At 36.9% G+C, this 24,248-nt stretch overlaps 1 protein-coding gene across 1 annotated transcript; it reads left to right on the top strand.

Annotated features, from left to right (window-relative positions):
- Positions 1-7,805: 7,805 nt before the first annotated feature.
- On the top strand, positions 7,806-23,952 carry LOC118348568. Its single transcript, XM_035690506.1, has 3 exons — positions 7,806-8,030; positions 23,213-23,791; positions 23,881-23,952. The coding sequence occupies exons 1-3, from the start codon at positions 7,806-7,808 to the stop codon at positions 23,950-23,952; spliced, it is 876 nt and encodes a 291-aa protein (XP_035546399.1).
- Positions 23,953-24,248: the final 296 nt, after the last annotated feature.

Below are 24,248 nucleotides of genomic sequence, written 5' to 3' on the forward strand. Positions count from 1 at the left end.
GGTACCTTTCCCCTTTTGCAGCTTTGGTTGCTATTTTCCTTTTAATTAGTTAGAGGGTTGTCTAAATTTTATGTCGGAGATTGGGATACTAGTGACTTATAGATTATTTTGTTGGTATTGTAATTTGATTTTCTAGTTCTATTAGCAGTTCAGACTAACCTTTTTATTTTCCACTGTGTTTATAACTGCACACTTATGTATTGCATGCCTGCACACACTTGCTTTCACGATGTGCTTGGGGTGTGTGACCCAAGTGGCCAGCACCCCATCGTCGCGACTCCCATCAGTTTGCATGTGGGGGTCGAGGGCTCGATAGTAGAGGTACTATAGAGACAGATAAAACTTTGTAGCAGATCAACTGTAGTAATACTGTATCATTACTGTAGCAATGGTTGAGAAATCATAGATGAGATAAGATTTTATATTCTGTCATTTGGATAGGCAGATGAAAGATGAAGTACAACTCAGATGAGATAGTTTGTATCTCATCTGGAAACTGGGTCTTATTGTTTTATAGTGAGGTGGATGTCGATTGTACTTTTTTTAAATTTTGGATGTGTTTATATGACCATGTCCATCTATGATTGTTATTAGGGGTGACAATATTTAACATGACTAGTGAATCTAACATGAACACCACACAAAATAAGCGAGCTTATGTTTTGTAACACCCCACTTCTTTACCTCATTAGGTTAAGTCTTAGGTTAACCCTAGATTTTAGAAGATTATCTTGCTTACTTAGAGGAATACTGATTTTCGTTAGGCACGCTTAGTTCGATTTCTTTCTTCGAGCTTTGATTCAAATTTTCCTTCTTTGATCCATTTCTATTATTCATTAGCCATACATAAGTTGTACTATGGTCACCGGCAAGTACTCACAGTGCATATGGAGAACTGTGACGATACCAAATGTTATGTTAATTCCATAATTTTATAATGAAGGACTAAGTTTTTTTGACGAAAGTGAAATTATGTTCTCTGTAAGAAAATGTGCATCAAAAATCTATTTTCTTGAGAAATTTGAATGGGAGACAAATACAAATTTTCTACATTTGTATGCATTTGATGTTTATCATTTTTCATGCATAGTCTATCTTTGTGCACGTTGGTTGTCTAACTTACTGAGATTTCAAGTAAATCTTACCCTTTTTGGACCAACTATCATTTCATTCGAAATTATAGAAGTTATAGATGTAGATGGACCCGATGGACTAGTGGATCAAGAACATTGAGGAGGAAGCAGATGTTGACAGGAGACTTTATCTTATTCTGATATTTCTAGGCCTAACCGTTCATGCTATAGAATGCATGAAGCAATTGGTTCAGATCCTTTTGGAGAACTTGATATTTTTACTAAGATTGAGCTACCTAATGTTTTGAAACTCATGGTTAAATCTATATTGTTGGGATTATTTAGTTATTCTGACATAAGCTCATTTTCACCTTTATTTTCTGTTGCGATTATTGCATACTATTAGTTACATTTCTAGGATACATTGCATATTAGCTATTACATACCCGCGGGGAGAGGGGGTATGTAACCTTGTGTGCACATCTCGACACTCTAAGTCTCCGTTACATCCCATGCGGAGGTTTGGGGGCGTCACATGTTTGATGTAATGATTGGATCAAAACAGTGACCAAAAAATACATGATTAATAAACAGGTTAATTATGGATCAATTTGCAAAGCCTGTTGTCACCCCATATAGCACGAATAAATATTATTTATAATTAATTTTTAGTTTTATATACCTTTATTGTTGATGGAATGTAATCCTAATATTAGTATTTAACTACTTAATATCTCAAACTATAAAAAACTTTGTTTATTAATATGTAATTTTATTTTATGGAAACATTCTTATATATTGCTAGTCTGGATATATGTGACCAACTGCTCCATTTTCTCTCGATTGATCACGAGTCTTGTCTATGCGTTTTAAATATTGAATTTGTGCTTTTAAATATAGCGGGTGATTTTTAAATGGAGCCCGGTGTTTTAAATCTTCGAAATATTTTAAAAGTCCAACATTATTTTAAATGGGGTATTTTTAGTGTTATTGAATTAAGCCTAATTTTGAAAGTAAGCTTCTTTATATTTTTGGAGCCGCAAAAATGATATATAGTTTTAGAAAATCATTTTATTTAAATGACTTTAGTTCTTTAAGAGTATTATTGAATCTTCCTATAGTTCTTTTTTTCTCTTAAAACTATAAGCTTCATTATTTATTTTATGATGAAAAATATTCTTTTTGGGACTAAGAAAATAAAGTTTCATTTTAAATAAAGTTTCATTTCATTTTCTACCTATTTTACTTAGTTTATTTCATCCCTTTAAGCATTTAAATATCCACCGTTAGATTAAATTTTGGGACCCCTAGATGAAGGGCTAGGATTAAATCCCGAACTGAAACCCTAGATCCCTTCATTTTCTCTCTTCCCTCTCTATCCTCGCCTCCAACCGCCCCTCTCTCTCCTCGATCTCTCTTCTTACCCAATGCCTCCACCGCAACAGCCCACCCCTTTTAACAACCCCAAATAATAGTTGTATGTATGTGATTGGATGCTATACATAGTATATATTACATGTATGTTCCATGAAATGAATGATGAGATTTTATGCTTTATGTTACGAAAAGATATTTTTGAAATGAACTGCTGAAAATGAAAGGAATGAATGAAAAGAAAAGAAATGACTAAAAAATATATATATATATTTTAATGTATAAAACTACGTAACGATCATGACTGATAAATGAATGATGGTACCAAAAGACTGGGCAGATTGCAATGCCGACTAAGTAGTACTGGTAGTGCACCCTGTGCTGCCCCCTGATTGAGAGATTCTCAACTTGAGGCCACGGGCGGAATCAGGTCCAAAAGACCGCTAACCCCAATACACAAGGAGTAACTGTGTGTATTGGCCAATGGAGAGTGATAAGAATAATTGTATGCTTAAAAGGTTTTAGTTTTTTTAAGGAAGAAAGTACAAGGTGGGAGTGTTTTGAGGAAAGAAAACCCTTTTTAAAAGAAAAACTCCACCTTGTAATATTTTAAAGAAAATAAAACGTTTTATGTAAAGTATGTATATGAGTGAGAATGCATGAATGAAACGTATGTTTTTATATTTTTACAACTATGAAATAATATTTGCTGAGTATTCGACTCATTTCGTTTTTATGTGTACCCTACTTAGGAATTAAATGACAATGAAGCGCCAGGACAAACACGGCCCAAGGAAAAGATGATGGAAGCCTAGGCATTTTCTATAGCATGAAAAATCATATTTTGTAAAAAACTTTGTATTTTAATTAAATGGATTCCGCTACAAAAATCTCTCCTAGATTTGTAAAGTTTTAAATTTTAACTGTAGAATCTTTTATATCCTAGGAAGGAAAATAAAAGCTTTAAAAGGTTTAATAATTACCGTCTCATTTGTTTTTCTAAAATCATTTTCTAAAGTACATCCACATGGGAGAGCATTACAAGGTAGTATCAAAGCAAAACCCAGGTTATGAAAGATTCTACAAACTTTCTAAAATAAGAGAGAGAAACTTTTTACAAAGAAAGAAGACTTTTGAAATGAAAACAAAAAATTGAAAAGAAAACCTAGGTTGAAGTCTTCTCGAGGCCTGTCTTCTTATCCTGTAGTAAGTTTATGGAAATGTATATGTTTTAATGTTATGATGTTTACTAGTATTGGCACCTACTAATAGAAGTGAGGTTAAGTTCATAGAGTATAAAGGAAGTTATGAGGAATGTAGGAGGTTAGAAATAAAAGGAATGAACTGTGGAATGCTAGGAAAGCCTAGAAGTAGTTATGTATTTATGAAAGAAATAGATTAGAACAATAGATAGACTACAATTGTTACAAAGTGCATGGATGGTTATGAGGTAAGTTAGGACCAAGTTGAGGATGAGATGGCAACTTCGAATGTCTTTAGTGAGGATTGTAGCATGGAAGGTACAAGTGCTACACGACCGACAGGATTGATGAATTGAAGACGACGCGAGTATGTCAGCAGAGGATTACCAAGACACAAGGATGCAAGGTACTACGCAAGGACTGTTTGGAGTTATGAAGATGTATGGAAGCATGAAGATGATGAGGGGACCAACATCAACGGATTCGTATCAAGTATGAGCAAATTTCAATGACAGAATTTTTAGAATAGGAGATTGTGACCAACGGCTCATTTCTCTCGATTAGTCACGAGTCTCGTCTAGTATAGCAGGTGATTTTTAAATATTGAAGCTGTACTTTTAAATATAGCGGGTGATTTTTAAAAGGGATACTTTTAGTATTATTGAACCAAGCCCAATTTTGAAAGTAAGCCTCTTTATATTTTTGGAGCCCTAAAAATGAAATATAGTTTTAGAAAATTATTTTATTTAAATGATTTTAATTCTTTAAGAGTATTATCGAATATTTTTTATTTTATTTTATGTTAAAAAGAATTCTATTTATTTAAATGATTTTATTTCTCTTAAAACTATTTAGTAAGTTTTATTATTTATTTTGTGATGAAACATATTATTTTGGAACAAAGAAATTAAAGTTTCATTTCATTTCTACCTATTTTACTTAGTTTAGTTCATCTCTTTTAAGAGCACTCTCATTGGATCAGTCAAAGTTAAAAGTCAGTTTTATGAATGTAAGATAAATTTAACTTTTGATTATTCCATTTACATAAATCTCCACAATGGAATAGCTATTTTTTCATTATATAATAATAAAATAATATAAGATGAATTTGGTTTTGGTAATTCACATCAAATCTCTATATTAGATTATAGATTTATTCATTATATGGTAATGAATAACTAATAATTTCAAAAATATTTAATTTTTTTAATTATTAATTTATTTAATTTTATCATATTTTGCTATTCTACTTATTATATGTTAATTAATAAGCATGTTCTTATTAAATTAATATATCACTAAGTCAAATTAATATATTAATTGTGATAAAATATGTGATAGAAAGAAATGGAGAGAGAAATAATTAATAAAATATGTATTTGATGTATGTACAGTGACCTTCAAATTTAGAAAAACTTTTGAAAGTCACTGTAGCTAAATTCTAAATATTTGGAATTTGACTAATCCAATGTGAGCATATTTTACTCTTTAATAGCTAAATACTCATTGGATTTAGCTTTTAGCTAATCCAATAAGAGGGCTCTAAGTGTTTAAATATATATCGTTAGATTAAGATTAGGAATCCTAGATGAAGGGTTAGGATTAAATACCAAAAGAAAACCTTAGATCATCATTTTCTCTCTTCTCTCTCTATCCTCCCTCCAACCGCCCCTCTCTCTCCCCTCTCTCTCTTCTTCCCCAACACCTCCACCGCAGCAGCCCCCCACCACTGTCATCGGCTAGCACCCCACCGCTATCATCGGATTGCACCACCACCTCCACCGTCGCCTCACGCCTGTGTAGAGCCCCCGATCAACCCCTCCTCTCCCAAAGCTCCTCCCTAAGGCTCACCCCGTATGTTAAAAGGCTTCCATGGGAAGGGCGTTAGGGTTCAAAGGTCGGAAAAAAGAGAAGAAAGGGGAAGTGATTTGCGATTTAGGGTACGGGTTGGACCAAACGATCTCGTACTAAGGCAGGAAGTGAATGGCAGTGTTTTGCAGCTAAAAGGAACGACTGCATTTCATCCCTTGCAGCAAATGGTGGCATTTTAAAAATCATATTAAACGATTTAGTTTTTACATTCTACTGAGTTTGTTATCTTGAAGGGCAGTTTAGTAATTGTTCCCTTTTAACTGTATATCCCACACATCCCTACGGGGGGAGAAACGTTTTTGGACAAATTGATATTTTTGTTTGGCTGGAGGAATCGGGACCTCGAATTCCCAAGGCATGACCACGTCTTCTTCATCTTCTTCTGTTTCCATTGTTCTATTGCTCTGTGTTTTATTTGCAGGAATTAAGAGGGTCCTAACAAGTGGTATCCCAGAGCCCAGATCCTACACCATTTTCTGTTCTTTACATAATCACCATTATTACATATACCTTCATACAGTTTTCTCAACCATACACAAAACCATACACAAAACCTTCCCAAATCCACACACAAGACCATACCTAGATCCATCCTAGAACCATCCATAGACTTTCCACAAAAACCATATACCCCATATACCATACACACACCCAAATTCATTATGGTCACTCTCATGGCTGAAAATACCAGATCCACTAAATAGCAACAGGAAAATCAACACTAGTTGGCGATGCAGGAAGAGATTCAGGACCTCAAGGGTCAGGTGGCACAAATTACAAACATGATCCGCACCATGTTTGAACTCCAGCAACAATACGACACTAGAGATCAGCAGATGAACAGAGATGTCGACAACCAGGACCCTAGAAGAACAAATACCATGGGGGTTAGATTGGAATTCCCACATTTTGAAGGAGAGAATGCAGCTGGTTGGATATTCAAAGCTAATCAATATTTTAGCTATCATCAAACCCCACCAAGCCATAGATTGCTTATGGCCTCCTCCTACCACATGCAAGGTGAGATACTAACCTGGTATCAGGGGTGGGAAGAGCATTTGGGGCATCTCACACAAGTCTTGAAACGACTACATGACCATCAGCTTTTTGCCAAGCTCTCAAAGTGTAGGTTTGGAGTTTCGGGAAGTGGAATACTTGGGTCACTTAATTTCTAATGTGGGAGTGAAGGCGGATCCCGCAAAAATCAGTGTAATGTTAGAGTGGCCTACACCTAAAACTAGGGTTGAAAATCGATGGGTTCGGCGTGGTTTCGGTGCCAAACCGACATCGAACCGATGTCTGCCATGAGAGGAAAAAACCAGCCGAAACCAGTCGATTGGGGGAGAGAAAACCGATATTATCAGTCTCAGGGCGGTGTGGTTCAGTTCCTCGGTCTGCCGTCGACGTCTATGTGACGGAGGAGGGATGTGTCGCCATTTACCATGAGAGAGTAGAAGAAAGTTGCAGGTGAAATGGAGGAAGGAAGATGACGCGGGGAAGAAGAAGAAAAGGGGCCAGGGGCATATTAAATCCAAATGACACCGTTCCATATGTTTTTTTTCTTTTTTTATGTTCCAAGGGAAAAACGACGCCGTTTTATATACATATATTTCAAAAAATATATATATATATAAAGGGTCGGCCGGTTCAGCGGTTTTCCAAGGGTTCGAACCGGCTGATATCTGTTTTCAACAATTCTTGCCGCCCGCCGACCGGTTCCTTGCTGGTTTCGGCCGGTTCATGACTTCGGCGGCCGGTCTGATCGGTTCCCGATTGGTTTGGGCGGTTTTTGTACACCCCTACCTAAAACCACTAAAGCCTTGATAGGGTTTCTAGGCCTCACGGGCTATTATAGAAGATTTATAAAGAATTATGGGTTGTTAGCAACTTCACTTACGGGTCTCCTAAAGAAAAATGTATTTGTCTAGTCAGTAGAGGCAACTCAAGCATTTCAGCAGCTAAAAACAGCTGCAACAGTGCTTAGAATCCTAGATTTTAGCCAACCATTCACAATAGAGTGTGATGCTAGTGGCAAGGGTCTTGGTGCAATCCTAACGCAATCAGAACAGCCTATTGCCTTCTTAAGTAAGATGTTAATGGGAAAGACTCTCTACTCTTATCTACATATGAGAGAGAACTCTTAGCAGTGGTCACGGCTGTACAAAAGTGGCACCCTTATTTGTTAGGGCAGTCATTTATTATAAGGATAGATCAACAAGCTCTTAAGTACTTGCTAGAGCAAAGAGTGAGAACTGAGGCCCAACATAAATGGCTCAGCAAACTGATGGGCTACGAATTTAAAATCGAATATGAAAGGGGACAAGAGAATAAGGTGGCAGATGCCCTATCTAGGAAGGGTACTGAGGAGGAGGAAGCTGCAGGAATTATGGCCCAGATCACTTGTTCATCTCCTGATTGTGTTACTAAATTGAAGGTCAATTATCAACAGTCCAAGGAATATTCTAAACTGTTAGAGAAATTGATGAACAACAAGGAGGTTCCTACAAGGGTAACTTTACAACAGAGTTTGATCCTTAAGAAGGGCAGGATCATGGTGGTACCTGATTCCCTTTTTAAATTAAAGGTACTACATTACATCCACACCGACCCCACAGCTGGGCACTCAAGGTACTTAAGGTCCTACAAGAGGGCAAAAAGGGATTTTTATTGGGTCGGTATGAAGAAGGATATAAAAACTTGGGTGAGAGAATGTGACATTTGCCAGTCAACCAAATATGAGACACTATCCCCTGCAAGGTTGTTACAGCCTCTTCCTATACCACAACAAGCATGGATGGATATATGCATGGATTTTATTGAAGGCTTACCAAAGTCCCAAGGGTATTCAGTGGTTTTTGTGGTGGTTGATCGGTTTACTAAGTACGGGCACTTCATACCCTTGGCTCACCCCTACACTGCCCAGGACGTGGCTTAGAAATTTTTGGGTTTTGTATTTAAGTTGCATGGGTTTCCAAAATCCAATGTGTTTGACAAAGACCCCTTATTCCTAAGTTCCTTTTGGAGGACTATGTTTGAATTGCAAGGGACCACTCTGAACTTTAGTTTAGGCTATCACTCTCAGAGTGATGGGCAAACTAAAGCTCTAAATAAAGTTTTGGAAGGTTACCTCATATGTTATGTGGGGTAGAAACCCAAGAGCTGGACCCAATGGCTACCACTAGCAGAGTGATGGTACAATAGTACCTACAAGGGGGCCACCAAGGTCACCCCTTTTGAAGCCCTCTATGGCTACCCTCCCCTAGGCTCATGGACTACATACCAGGCACTTCAAATAATGTTGCAGTAGATCAACAACTCAAAAGCAGATCACAAGTGCTGAATTTTCTCGAGAACAATTTAACCGCAGCAAAAAATCGTAGGAAGATATATGCAGATAAAAGAAGGACATAAAGAGAGTTTGTGGTGGATGATTGGGTTTACTTACAGCTACAACCATCCCATCAAAAGACAATTGCAGGCTAGAGGAACATGAAACTTGCTTCCCCATTTTTATGGGTCGTTCAAGGTGGTCAAGAGGCTAGTAAAGGTGGCGTACCACCTTGAGTTACCAGACACCTCACGGTTCCACATAGTGTTCCATGTTTCCTGTCTGAAAAAGAAACTTGGAACAAGGATCCAAGCTCTTCTAGAATTACCACCAACCAACGATGAAAGGGAGGTCTTACCAGAACCGGCGGCCATTTTAGACCGTCGAATGAAGTAGCAGGGGCCATGAGCAGAGACTGAAGGGCTGGTACATTGGGTTGGGGCTTCAAAAGAGGAAAATACTTTGGAGAGTCTCTGGAGGTTACGACCACACCTTGTGGGCAAGGTCTTGTAAGGAGGGGAGAATGTTAAGAGGCTTCCATGGGAAGGGCATTAGGGTTCAAAGGTGGGAACTTTAGGCTGGGGAGGATGGCAGAAAGAGAAGAAAGGGGAAGAAAGGGGAAGTAATTCGCAATTTAGAGCTACGGGTTGGACTAAACGACGCTGTACAAAGGCAGGAAGTGAACAACAACGTTTTGGAGCTCAAAAGGAATGGTTGTTTTTCATCCCTTGTAGCAAACGGTGGCGTTTTAATAATTGTATTAAACGATGTAGTTTTTACATTCTGCTGAGTTTGTTATCTTGAAGGGCAGTTTAGTAATTGTTCCCTTTTAACTGTATATCCCACACATCCCTGCAGGGGGAGAAGCACTTTTGGACAAATTGATGTTTCTATTTGGCTGGAGGAATTGGGACCTTGAATTCCCATGCCTTGACCATGTCTTCTTCATCTTCTTTCGTTTCCATTATTCTATTGCTTTGTGTTTTATTTGCAGGAATTAAGAGGGTCCTAACACCATAACTCTTTCGTCGCATAGTCGCTAGCCGCCCCTCACCACGAATCTTCCTATCTCCTATTCCATAGCTTATCAAATGAATCAAAACTGAATTTTCATCATTTAAGCCCATCTTGAATGTTGGGCTCTTGCTAAACACGTTTCAAGTGGATTGCATCAATTCTTGCATTGCCTCTTCCATGATCTTCTTGGCCCTTGAACTTGTAATTGGCCCATCTGGAACTTGCAAAATATCTTTAAGACTAGGCCCACATTGGATCCTATCATTCCCCCACTCCTCAAAAGGATTCGACCTCGAATCTCCACCTAGATCAAAGGGAAAAAGGTTACTAACGTTGAAAATAGCATAAACATGATACTCACTTGGAAGATGCACTTGACAAGCATTATCATTAATTTGTTCAAGAATTTGGACAAGTCCATCCAAGCTACTCCTGTCATCAACTGGTAAAGACATTAAATCTAAAGGAATAAATGAATTAAGTCTAAAAACAATTTCAAAATGTGAATATGTAGTATGCATGGTCTTATTATATGCAAACTCTAATAAGGGCAAATGATACTCCCGCAAACGTCCATGTAACAATTCAATGAATGGCAAATGATACTCCCGCAAACGTCCATCTAACAATTCAATGAATGGCAAATGATACTCCCACAAATGTTCATGAAACACGTTAATGAATGACAAATGACACTTCCACGAACGTTCATGCAGCACGTCAATGAATGGCAAATGATGATGGGAACCAAGGTGGGCCTAGTCTTAAAGATATGTTGCAAGTTCCACATGGGCCAAATACAAATTTAAGGGCTTAAACGATGAAGATTATGCTTTGATTCATTTCATAAGCTATGGAAAGGGCAACAACATGACTTATAGGCTTTGGACACTTGAAGACTTTCAACTTATTTAATTAATTTCAAGGACCTATTTTATTTGCTTAGAATAATTGGGTTTATGCCTATGTAAGGGTGTGACGCCCGCAAATTCCGCTTGGGATCGGACGGACATTCGAAGCGTCGAGACATGCAACACAAGGTTACCTGCCCCCGTTCATGACATATAAGATGCAATATTCCTAACATGCATCTAGCATTATGCAATATTCGCAGCGGATAATTTTTCTTTTTAGCAATACTATGCACCAAACCGAAATATCCCAAATACTTAAAACATACTTCATACATAATGACATACTAAACAACTGAGATCACAATAATAGTCCATATGGTTGTGATCAAAAGAGTGCTGGAGATTGAACTCCACAAATATAAGTAGTAATCTGAGGTAACTGATGTACTACCATCTACGTCACACCATCGCTTAGTCAACCGTTTCCAGTTGGTCGATTCCCAGTTCTCCTTCAGATCCTGTAGCAAAATCTACCATTCGGGGGGAATGGTAGTTGGGACTACCACAGTGAGATTTGATTACAAATCTCAGCAAGTTAACAGGAAACTTCCACACAGGTTAATGATGCATGCATGGCAGTAAAAGCATGAATGCAAAATCAAATCATAAGTAATCATGGCATAACTTGACATACAACATAACATAACTGGCATAACTTAAACTGAAACTGAAGCTTAGCATGAACGTGACTTGAAACATAACATGGACTTGAAACATAGCATAAACATGAACATGCATAATTTGAACTTGAACTTGAGCATGACATAACATAAATGTGAACTTGGAACATAACGTAAACGTGAACATAACATAACATGAACTTGGAACATAACGTGAACGTGAATATAACATAACATGAACTTGAAACATATTCTTGTCTCATGGGATTACCATGATTGCGTGAACGTAAACTTGAACGTAACATAACGTGAAACATGACTTGAACTTGGAATCTTATTCAATAAACTTAATCATTAACGTGACCATATGGGTGCTACACAGGTCCCCTTGAGCCGTGTGTCCCTGCCGATTACCGCATCACATCACAGGTGTCTATACCAGCTGTGAGTGCGTTAATACGTACTCCACAGTTGTTGTGGCCCCACGTATTCTACGTGTCACAATTGCTGTGTCTCACGTAGTGTATGCTCCACAGTTGTTGTGGCCCCATACTTCATGCTCCACAGTTGTTGTGGCCCCATGACTTATCTGTTTGTGCCACACTTGCTGTGGACACACATAACATAATGTGTGGCACCATCGGCGTTAGTGCCTGGCGCGCTCCGGTGACCAGCTAATTAGGCCCCATTCGCAACCTGTTGACTGTACTTCGTCAACCCAGGGAATTTCACACCTATTTAGACACTCCAGCGTGAACAAAGGAGTTCCACTAGGATATTACCCCATCCTAGCGCTTAGGGTCGTGATTGACATGAATGACTTAACTGGCAGACATGACATTTCGTAACGTGACGTAACATGAACGTGACATAAAAGACAGAAATCTTGACGTAACATAACGTGACATGAACGTAGGACGACAAACATGACATACTTCGAGACATAAATGTAACAGAGAACATTTCATAACATGTCATACATGTAACATGCAACATTTCGTAACATGGCATACCATATAACAGACAACATTTCTTAACGTGGCGTAACATGTGACAATGAATATTACATGACAAGAAATACATGTAACAGATGGCATACTTAACTTAACATGACATACTTGCAATGTATAGCATGTATAGCAATACGTGACAGAATATCTTGTGTAACAGATGAATAATTCATGACAGAATAAATTCTGTGTAACAGATAAATATGTAATGACTTGGCATGGCACATATGATAACATGCATACATACAATTTAGTTCCCTTACTTATCACACATACACATTAAATTGATAGTAAGTTAAAAGCTAACTTACCTCGATCTTCGTGCTTCGAGACAAAACTCAAGTGCGATCACGGGAAACTGAAAGTAGTGATTTCTAAAAATTAGAACTTAATCACTAACAATTAGGAATATGGAAAAATATCAACTTAGAGTAAAATTACCATTTTACCCTCTACATGTGGGAAAATGACCATTTTACCCCTAACTTAAGGATTTTGCATCATAACTTCAAAAATCACCAAAATTTACATACCTTATGTAAATTTTGTCCTAAACTCAAATATCAATTCATAAAAATTTAAAATTAAACACAACCATCAAAACTCTATATGGCCGAAACTTACAAAGGCTATTTCCTTTGCTTTTTGTTGTAATTCTTTCAAATCTCAAAACTCATGATTAAACCAAAATTTTTCTTCTACTACACTCATAACATATTCTTAAGAATAATCATGTTTTGAATCATGAACAAAAGTCATCAAAATCACTAAAACCATACTTGAACTTTTTGGTTTCTCTTCTAAGTTCAAAACAGAATTTTGTTTCTAACTTGTTTTGATCAACCTCTTGATCCATGACTTATAAAGAAGTGATCTTCAAACCAAAACATCACATGGTTCAAAAAGGTGTCCTAAAACAGATCCAAGCTTCAAACTCAAGATCACATGGGTAAACATCAACCAAAACATAAATTTAGCCAAGAACATCATCACTTTGGCCTAACCGAATATCTCCTTCCATAAAATTTCATATGTTCGAAACTAACATCAAATATCTTCAAAATAACATTCTAACATGTATATAAGATGCTTAGGATCTTCCAATAAAAATATCAAAGCCATTGGAATAAGATTAAACCATAAAAGATTTAAACTTTCTCAAAACAGAAACTGTTTTTCCTCTTCCAGTTTCTAAGTTTCTAGACCTAAGAAAATATTTCACCAAAACTTTTAATCATGCAACAAATCCTCAACCAATAATCATATACACATGTTAACAGTACTCCATAAAAATTTCGGACCAAGATCTATTCATTAGCTTGGTCAAAAACTCCAAAATATAACACACTCTCCAGTTTATCGCCCAGAATAACCTTTCTGGGGTCTAAACAACTTTTTACCAATCAAATGATCTCCAAATGGAACAAATAAGATATCCACGTAAACTAGACTCCAAAATAAACAACTTTTATGAAGGAAACATTGCGAGGAAACACTTACAAAAGCTTCGAAACAGGCATTCAAAAGAGGTACGAAAAACTGTCCGAGAGTGTCTTTTGTGTTCTATGAAGGAAAAGTGTAAAGGAGAGCTGCTTTTCGTGGGAAGTGGACTGAAGAGCTTCTTACACAAGCTATGTAAAGTGATAGGACTGAATGAATGGTTGAGGTTGGCCTTTTCTTCTCATAAAAATCAGACCAAGATCTTTTCTCAAGGTGGAGTGTGAGAGTGAAAGAGTGAGGTGGCCCTTTTGCTTTGTCTTTCTAGAACCTTCTAGGACCTTCTTGTACAGATCTGGCCAGCCAAGTGGGGGTACAAAACTTAGCCATGAAGCAATCCTATGGTGACCAAATTCGTGGGCCTTAGTGGGCCTAAACCGAATGGGCCTAAAATTTGGGGTTTAAAGAGGGTTTGGGTTGCTATCAAGCCCAAATCCAATATCACTTGGTCCAATCAATTTTTCAAGGTTAACAAGGTTGGATAATGATGTTCTAACACAAATTTGAAGGATTAATAGCATGTGGAAGTGATTTAATCAAGTGATTAAACACAATGCTAGAAATCGGATTAGAAAATGTTTAGAGGCCAACTTTAGGGTTTTGGGGAAACCGTTTAGGGTTTCGATTTCAACCATGCTTTTGGGCTTTCGATTGGATTCCCACCATTTAGAATTTCACTAGGATTGAAAACCTCTTTGATCTGGCACAATTTGGTTGAGCAGATGAAACAAAGTTTTGCTTAAGCGACATGATCTCACACCTTGATTCCTTCAAATCCAACAAACGTTCCTTATGGTGCCAAGTGTCTAAAATTATTCACTAAGTGTGGCTAAGATCTTGCCAAGTGTCCAAATAAAACTTCTCTAATCCAATTTGGACATTCCACACTGTGATTTCGAAACACTGCAATTGGTGCGCTTATCGAGGTTACTATTCACTTCGAAAAAGTGAATCATAAACTTAGTACTAAAAATTCCTAAATATTCATATTAACCTTTAGTGAAAATCTTTTACCGAAATTTAACCTCGAAGTGCCCCTAAAAATAATTTCACAATTTCCAACAGACGTTTCGTCCGGAATTATGAAAATAGGATATTGTGCCATAAAATCCTAAATAATCCACTGAGTGTAATGGCGTAGACCATAATGCATTCTGACACTTCTAACCACCTCAAATAAATAAAACTCATATTTCTAGCAGCATAATGAGTGATAACACTGACTATGTTGACAGACTAAAACCTATGCAATAGGTCGATTCGTAAAAACTTATGGGATTTTCACGAGATTCCTAAAGTCAATAGAAATTCCTTCAATGAATTTCTAGCGGGCTGTTACAAAGGGCATGTTGGGAAAGTTATTATTTTATTGAACTAGGGTTAGGGTTACTGTAGCCAAGTTACTGTAGCACCATATTGTAGCCGTGGCACTGTTCACTCAGGGGTATTTTTGGAAGATGGGGTTTTATTTTATCTAGGGTTTTAATTAGCTTTTGGTTTAAATACTTTTTGTAGCCTCATTTTCAGGAGTATTATGATGTTTATGAAATTTGATGAATTTATTCATTGTGAGTTGAGTTTTACTCCTCTTGTTCTTAATTGAACTTTTGAACTTATCAAAGGTAAATCACAACCTTAGTGATGTTCCTCCTTTGTAATCTGGGTTCTTGGGACGGGTTCTTCAACGGGTCTAGATTTTAATATAATCTAGGTTCTTGAAACGAGTTCTCATCGGGTCTAGGTTCTCCATCCTTGACTTGATTTTGGCTTTCTTGGAGAGTTTTCAAATTGACTGTGGGTTCAAGGGATTCCTTTCCCGCGGGGTCATATCATTTGGTATTCAGAGTAAGGTTTCCAATCAGGTCTGATTCTATCTTTTAATTATAGCATCCTTAAATTTAATTCTAGGGCTTCATTGTTCTAGGGTTGCCAAAAAAAAAAAAAAATAGAAACAAAAAGTAGGCTGCTGAAATTCTTAGGATTTTGGGTTTGGCTGAAATTTGCATCACCTAGGGTTTCAAAATTCTAGGGTTTCCTGCATCTCTAAGTTTATTTGTTGCTTGGAGTGCCGTTCCATTGATTCTCTTCTACTTCATTGTCGTGCTTGAATTCAATTGCTTGATTTTCACAATTGAATATTGCTATTTGTGATTGAATTGGTGAAAAGAAAGGAAAAGAAAAGAAAAGAAAAGAAAGGAAAAGAAAATAAAATAAAAGAAAAAAAAATTAGGAAAAAAAAAAAAAGTAGAAGAAGAAGAGGAAGAAGAAGAAGAAAAGAGAAGGTAGCATATTCAAAGTTGCTACATAGTTTCAACGAAGAGAAATAAAGTTTTTGTTGATTAAGCTTTTATCTTCATAGGAGCTGATTACATCTTTCTGGTATAAATTACTCTTTCTCTCGTATAAATTCCTTGAGTCTCGTGTCATTTTATTCATTCCTTGTTTCTTTAATCTATATTACTGGTTGCAATAATACAAGGTTGTGTTGTCTTGATTTAGTTCAACTAGTTCTTAAAGAACTTGAGTGGGAAAACTCTTGAGGTAGAAGGTAAGAGAGTGTGAGATTATTATCGAGTAAAAAGTCAATTCAGAGTTACACACGAGTGGAGTGTCATTATTTGAGTGTAAACACGTAAGGGAGTGTGTGAGGTTTTTCACTAACATTCTTTTTGTGCAGCACATTATGATGTCTCATAGGAGTGAATCATCACCAAAGGAGATGGTAGGTAACACATCTTTTGTGTTGCAAGTCATGCAACAACAGTTTGAGAAGTTGAACTTGGTGTTGGGTGAAGTGAGGGATAGGATGGATCATCAAGATGTGGTAATTAGAAATCTTCATGGCAGGAGAGATAGGAGGCGTCCCGAGTTTAGTGTTGAAAATGGGTATGAGAATGAAGAGTATGGTGATTCTCTTGTTACCAGGCATGCACTCAATACAAAAATTAAGATGGATGATATAGAGCAGAAGAGTGAGAATATTTTTCATACTAGATGCCACATCAACAACAAGGTATGTAGTATGATCATTGATTTGAGGAGTTGTATTAATTTGGCTAGCACTACTTTAGTTGAGAAATTGAATTTACGTACCTTGAAACACCCTAGACCATACATGTTGCACTGGTTGAGTGATTGTGGGGAGGTTATGGTAAATAAGCAAGTGCTAGTTTCTTTTTCAATTGGGAAATACCAGGATATGGTGCTTTGTGATGTAGTGCCTATGCATGCTAGTCATATTTTGATGGGGAAGTCATGGCAGTATGATAGGAAGGTGATCCATGATGGGTTAAGGAACATGTACAGTTTTGAAAAAGATGGAAAAACAATCAAACTTGCTCCTTTAACTCCAACACAGGTCCATGGGGATCAATTGAAGCTGAAAAGTGAGGTTGCTCAAAACAGAAAGAGTGAAAATGAGAGTGATCAAAAAAGAAAAAGTGAAAAGGAGATTGAGCAAACAAGCAAGAGTGAAAATGAGAGTGATCAAAAAAGAAAAAGTGAAAAGGAGATTGAGCAAACAAGCAAGAGTGAAAGTGAGAATGAGCTGAAAAGCAAGAGTGAAGGTGAGAGTGAAAGTGAAAGTGAGATTGAGCTGAAAAGCAAGAGTGAAGATGAGATTGAGAAGAAAAGAAATAGTGAGACCGAAATGGAGAAAGAGAGAAAAATGAGAGAGAAAAAAGAAGAGGGTGAGACTAAAACCTTAAGCAAAAGAGAGAATGAGTTGAAAAGTAATTGTGAAAAAGAGAGTGAAAAAGAAAAAGAGAGTGGAAAGAAGAGAGAGTGTGAAGAAAGTGAGAGAAAAACAAAGAGAAAAGTGAGTTTTTGTGCTAAGGCGAGTCTTAATCCTAACGGACTTGACGTATGTTTGCCTAGTATTGTTGTCTTTTTGTTGCAGGGATATGAGATCATGTTTCCTAGTGATGTCTTTTGTGGATTGCCACCTATTAGGGAGATAGAGCACTACATTGATTTTGTGCCAGGTGCGACAATTCTTAATCGACATTTCTTGGAAAAACAAGAGTCATTGACACACTTAAAGGGACAAGGTAAGTTGTTGACTAGAATGCATACTAAGCGGGAGGATTGTATTGAGACTTTTCCTCATGTATTCAAATACACACAATGTATGAAAAATTTTGTGGTTGATGCTTTAGCAAGAAGGTATGTCCTTGTCTTCATTTTAGATGCGAAATTGTTGAGATTTGAATATGATAAGGAATTGCATGCTAATGATGATGACTTTGCTAGTGTGTATGGAACATGTGAGAATGCATCTTTTGATAAGTTCTATAAACTAGATTGGTACTTGTTTAGAATGAATAGATTTTGTGTGCCTACTAGTTTTATGCGTAAGTTGCTTGTGTGTGATGAACATGCTGGTTTGTTGGGTAACCATAGTGTGAGGAAGACTTTTGTTGTGTTGCATGAACGTTTGTGGAAATATCATTTGCCTTTCAATGACGTGTTGCATGAACGTTTGTGGAAGTATCAATTGTCATTCATTGATGTGTTTCAGGAACGTTTGTAGGGGTATCATTTGCCATACATTGACCTGTTGCATGGACGTTTGTGGGACTATCATTTGCCCTTCATCGAGTTTGCATATATTTGGAGTAGTCATTCTGGTGTCAAGAAAATATTAGACATTTTGCATGAACAGTTATGTTGGTCTAAGATGAAGAGAGATGTCAATTGTATTTGTGGCAGGTGCATTACATGCAGAAAGGCCAAATTTATACTTTTGCCCCATGGGTTGCATACGCCCTTACATATTCCTAGTGAGTCATGTGTAGACATATCTATGGACTTTGTTTTGGGGCTGCCTAGGAAAGAAAGGAGTAGAAATTCTATTTTTGTGGTTATGGATGGATTTATAGAGTTTGCATATAACAGGACCATGCATACTACCACTTTATATTCTCCTTTTGAAATTATTTATAGGCTTAATCTATTTACTCCTTTAGATTTCATGTATTTATCTGTTGACAACAGGAGTAGCTTGGATGGATGTTCTCAAATTCTTGAACGAATTAATGACAATGCATATGAAATCAATGATAATGTTACTAACATTTTTCCCTTTGATCCAGGTGGAGATTCGAGGTCGAATCCTTTTGAGGAGAGGGGGAATGATGGGAACCAAGGTGGGCCTACTCTTAAAGATATGTTGCAAGTTCCACATGGGCCAAATACAAGTTCAAGGGCTTAAACGATGAAGATTATGCTTTGATTCATTTCATAAGCTATGGAAAGGGCAACAACATGACTTATAGGCTTTGGACACTTGAAGACTTTCAACTTATTTAATTAATTTCAAGGACCTATTTTATTTGCTTAGAATAATTGGGTTTATGCCTATGTAAGGGCATGATGGGAAAGTTATTATTTTATTCAACTAGGGTTAGGGTTACTGTAGCCGAGTTACTGTAGCGCCATACTGTAGCCGTGGCACTGTTCACTCAGGGGTATTTTTGGAAGATGGGGTTTTATTTTATCTAGGGTTTTAATTAGCTTTTGGTTTAAATACTCTTTGTAGCCTCATTTTCAGGAGTATTATGATGTTTATGAAATTTGATGAATTTATTCATTGTGAGTTGAGTTTTACTCCTCTTGTTCTTAATTGAACTTTTGAACTTATCAAAGGTAAATCACAACCTTTGTGGCGTTCCTCCTTTGTAATCTGGGTTCTTGGGACAGATTCTTCAACGGGTCTAGATTTTAATATAATCTAGGTTCTTGAAACGAGTTCTCATTGGGTCTAGGTTCTCCATCCTTGACTTGATTTTGACTTTCTTGGGGAGTTTTCAAATTGACTGTGGGTTCAAGGGATTCCTTTCCCGCGGGTTCATATCAAATGATACTCCCACAAACGTTTATGCAACACATCAAAAGTCTTCCTTATACCAAAGTTACCCAACAAATCACTATGTCTATCACACACAACCAACTTAAGCATAAAACTGGTAGGCACACAAAATCTATTGTCTCTAAACTAGTACCAATCTAGTTTATAGAACTTACCAAACGATGTTTTCTCACATGTTTCATACACACTAGCAAAGTCATCATCATTAGCATGCAATTCCTTATTATATTCAAGTCTCAACAATTTTGCATCTAAAATGAAGACAAGAACATACCTTCTTGGTAAAGCATCAACCACAAAATTTTTCATACCTTGTGTGTATTTGAATACATGAGGAAAAGTCTGGATACAATCCTCCCGCCTAGCACACATTCTAGTCAACAACTCACCTTGTCCTTCAAAGAAATGTCAGTTAGGAATTGTCGCACCTGGCACAAAATCAATGTAGTGCTCTATCTTCCTAATAGGTGGCAATCTACTAAACACACCGCTAGGAAACACGACCTCAAATCCCTGCAATAAAGAGACAATAATACAAGGTAAAGATACGTCAAGTTCGTTAATATTAAGACTCGCCTTAGAATAAAAACTCACTTTTCTCTTTGTTTTTCTCTCACTTTCTTCACTCTCTCTTTTCTTTCCACTCTCTTTTTCTTTTTCACTCTCTTTTTCTCTTTCACACTCTTTTTTCTTTTCACTCTTTTTTTTTCTGTCCCGATCTTTTTCTTCATCTTTTTTTGTACTCTCGACCTCACAATTATTTTTCAACTTATTCTCTCTTTTTCTTAAGGTCTTAGTCTCACCCTCTTCTTTTTTCTCTCTCATTTTTCTTTCTTTTTTCATTTCGGCCTCACTATTTATTTTTTTCTCAATGTCACCTTCACTCTTGCTTTTCAGCTCAATCTCACTTTCACTTTTGCTTTTTAGCTCAATCTCTTTTTCACTTTTTCTTTTTTGATCACTCTCACTTTCACTCGTTCTTTGTTGATCACTCTCATTTTCACTCTTTCTTTTTTGAGCAATCTCACTTTTTAGTTTCAATTGGTCCCCATGGACATGTGTTGGAGTTAAAGGAGCAAGTTTGATTGTTTTTCCATCCTTTTCAAAATTATACATGTTCCTTAACCCATCATGGATCACCTTCCTATCAAACTACCACGGCTTTCCCAACAAAATATGGCCAGCATGCATAGGCACTACATCACAAAACACCATATCCAGGTATTTTCCAATTGAAAAAGTAACTAGCACTTGCTTATTTACCCTAACCTCCTCACAATCTCTCAACCATTGCAAGTTGTATGGTCTAGGCTGTTTCAAAGTAGGTAAATTCAATTTCTCAACTAAAGTAGTGCTAGCCAAATTAATACATCTCCTCAAATCAATGATCATACTACATACCTTGTTGTTGATGTGGCGTCTAGTATGAAAAATGTTCTCGTTCTGCTGCTCTATATCATCCATCTTAAGTAATGTATTAAGTGCATGCCTGGTAACAAAAGACTCACCACACTCTTCATTCTTACACTTATGTTCAATACAAGGCTCACTCCTCCTCCTATCTCTCATGCCATGTCGATTTCTAATTACCGCTTCTTGATGATCCATCCTATCCCTCACTTCACCCAACACCAAGTTCAACTGCTCAAACTGTTGTTACATGGCTTGCAACACAAATGATGAGTTATCTGTCATCCCCTTTGGTGATGAGCTACTCCGGTGAGACATTATAAGGTGCTGCAGAAAATAATGTTAGTGGTAAAAATGAAAACCTCACACACTCCCCTACGTGTTTACACTCAAATAATGACACTTCACTCGTGTCTCACTCTTAATTGGATTTTTTCCGATAATAGTCTCACACTCTCTTGCCTTTTATCTCAAGAGTTTTCCGCTCAAGTTCTTTAAGAATTAGTTGAAATACAATCAAGATAATACAATCTTGTATTATCCCAACTAGTAATATAGATCCAAGAAACAATAACAAAAATTAAAGGAAGGAATAAAATGATACAACACTCAAGGAATTTATACGAGAAAATGAGTAATTATAAACCAAGATATCAACTAAAAAAATGTATTCAGCCACTTTGATGATAAAGCTCAATCAACAAATTTATTTCTTTCTCTTTGTTGTAACTATGTAGCAACCTTTGAATATGCCACATTTTCTTTTCTCCTTTTTTCTTTTATCAAATTCACTTTTCTTTTCTTTTCTTTTCTCTAATTCAATCACAAACAGCAATATTCAATTGTGAAAATTAAGCAATTGAATTCAAGCACACAATAATTGACAATGAAGTAGAAGAGAAACAATGGAATGACACTCCAAGCAATTGACAAACTTAGAGATGCAAGAAACCCTAGATGATGCAAATTTCAGCAAAACCAAAAACCCTAAGAATTTCGGCAGCCTACTTTTTGTTCTTTTTTTCATTTTTTTTTTGTAACCCTAGAACAATGAAGCCCTATAATTAAATTTAAAGATGCAAGAATTAAAAAATAGAATCATACCTGATTAGAAACCTTGCTCTGAATACCAAGTGATATGAACCCGCAGGAATAGAATCCCCTGAATCCACAATCAATTTGAAAACTCCCCAAGAAAGCCAAAATCAAGTCAATAGATAGAGAATCTAGACCCGATGAGAAATCGTTTCAAGAACCTAGATTATATTAAAATTTAGACCCATTGAATAACCCATCTCAAGAACCCAAATTACAAGGAGGAATGTCACAAAGGTTGTGATTTGCCTTTGATAAGTTCAAAAGTTCAATCAAGAACAAGAGAAGATAAACTCAACTCACAATGAATAAATTCATCAAATTTCATAAACTTCTTAACATGAGGCAACAAAGAGTATTTAAACAAAAACCTAATTAAAACCCTAGCTAAAATAAAACCCCTTTTACCCAAAATGCCGCTGGATGAATAGTGGAGCGGCTACAGTAATGCTATAATAAAACCCTAACCCTAGTTCAATAAAATAATAATTTTTCCAACATGCCCTTGCATAGGCCCCCTTAAGTGCTTCCCATAATAATCACAATTATTCTATACTAATAAAATAAATCTTTTAAATGAATTAAATAAGTTGAAAGCCTTCAAGTGCCCAAAGCCTTCAAGTGATATTGTTGCCCTCTTCCACAGCTTATCAAATGAATCAAAACTGAATTTTCATCATTTAAGCCCACTTGAATGTTGGGCTCTTGCTAAACACGTTTCAAGTGGATTGCATCAATTCTTGCATTGCCTCCTCCTTGATCTTCTTGGCCCTTGAACTTGTAGTTGGCCCATCTGGAACTTGCTAAATATCTTTAAGACTAGGCTCACCTTGGTACCCATCATTTAAAGCATACTAAGGTGGTGTTAAGGGAGTGGAATAAGTGGGTCTTTGGTCATACTTTGGGCCGTATTGATTTTCTGGGAAAACAGGTTAAGGAGATTGAGCAACAGCTTCAAGTAAATTGGGAGGAAAATTTGGAGGAGGTTCATATGGCAGTCTCGGATTTGGCAAGCTGGCGGCAGCGGGAAGCGATCCATTTGGCACAAATGGAAAAATTAAAATGGAAGGTGGATGGGGATCGTAATTCCAAGTTTTTTCATGCTTGCCTTGTTAATAAGAGGAGAAAAAGAGTGCTTGAAATGCATTCAAATGGGGTTGTGTATGAGACACTGGAAAGCATCCATCAAGGGGTAGTGGAATATTTTTCTTCTTTCCTTCAACGGGATCAAACGGTTGAGCCTCCTAGGCTAGAACAACTAATTGATTCAGTCATATCAGAGGAGGAAAATGTCTCCCTTCTACATGCTCCTTCTATAGAGGAAGTTTTTGAGGCCTTGTCTTCCATCCCGTCTCAAAGTGCTCTTGGTCTTGATGGTTTTGGGTCGGGTTTCTATAAAAGTTGCTGGGAGGTGATTAAAGTTGATGTGTGGAATGCAGTTTTGGAATTTTTTATGTCCAAACAACTTCACAGATTCTTCACGGCCTCCTATTTGGTTTTAATACCAAAGGTAGATTCGCCTACAGGTTTTGACAAATTTTGTCCTATTAGTCTTTGCTCTATTTTTTATAAAAATTGCTCCAAGATTATGGTGAATAGATTAACAGGTCTCCTGCCTCGACTGATATCTTTGGAGCAAGGAGCTTTCATTCCGAGAAGGAGTATTTTTGAGAATATTAGCCTTACACAGGAAATGGTTCACTCTATGTACAAACGTACTCATGGAGGTAATATTATGCTGCAAGTGGATATGACAAAAGCTTATGATCATGCGGACTGGGCTTTTTTTATTACATTTTTGCGCAGGTTTGGCTTTTCTTCTGAATTTTGTGAATTGGTGCATTCTTGCATTTCTAGTCCATGGTACTCAGTTATGATGAATGGTACGGTCAAGGGTTTCTTTCCGGGAGGCTGTGATCTCCGTCAAGGGGATCCTTTATCTCCTTATTTGTTTATTATTTAGCAAG

This window comes from Juglans regia, chromosome 1 (genome assembly GCF_001411555.2).
Source record: "Juglans regia cultivar Chandler chromosome 1, Walnut 2.0, whole genome shotgun sequence".
Taxonomy (NCBI): domain Eukaryota; kingdom Viridiplantae; phylum Streptophyta; class Magnoliopsida; order Fagales; family Juglandaceae; genus Juglans; species Juglans regia.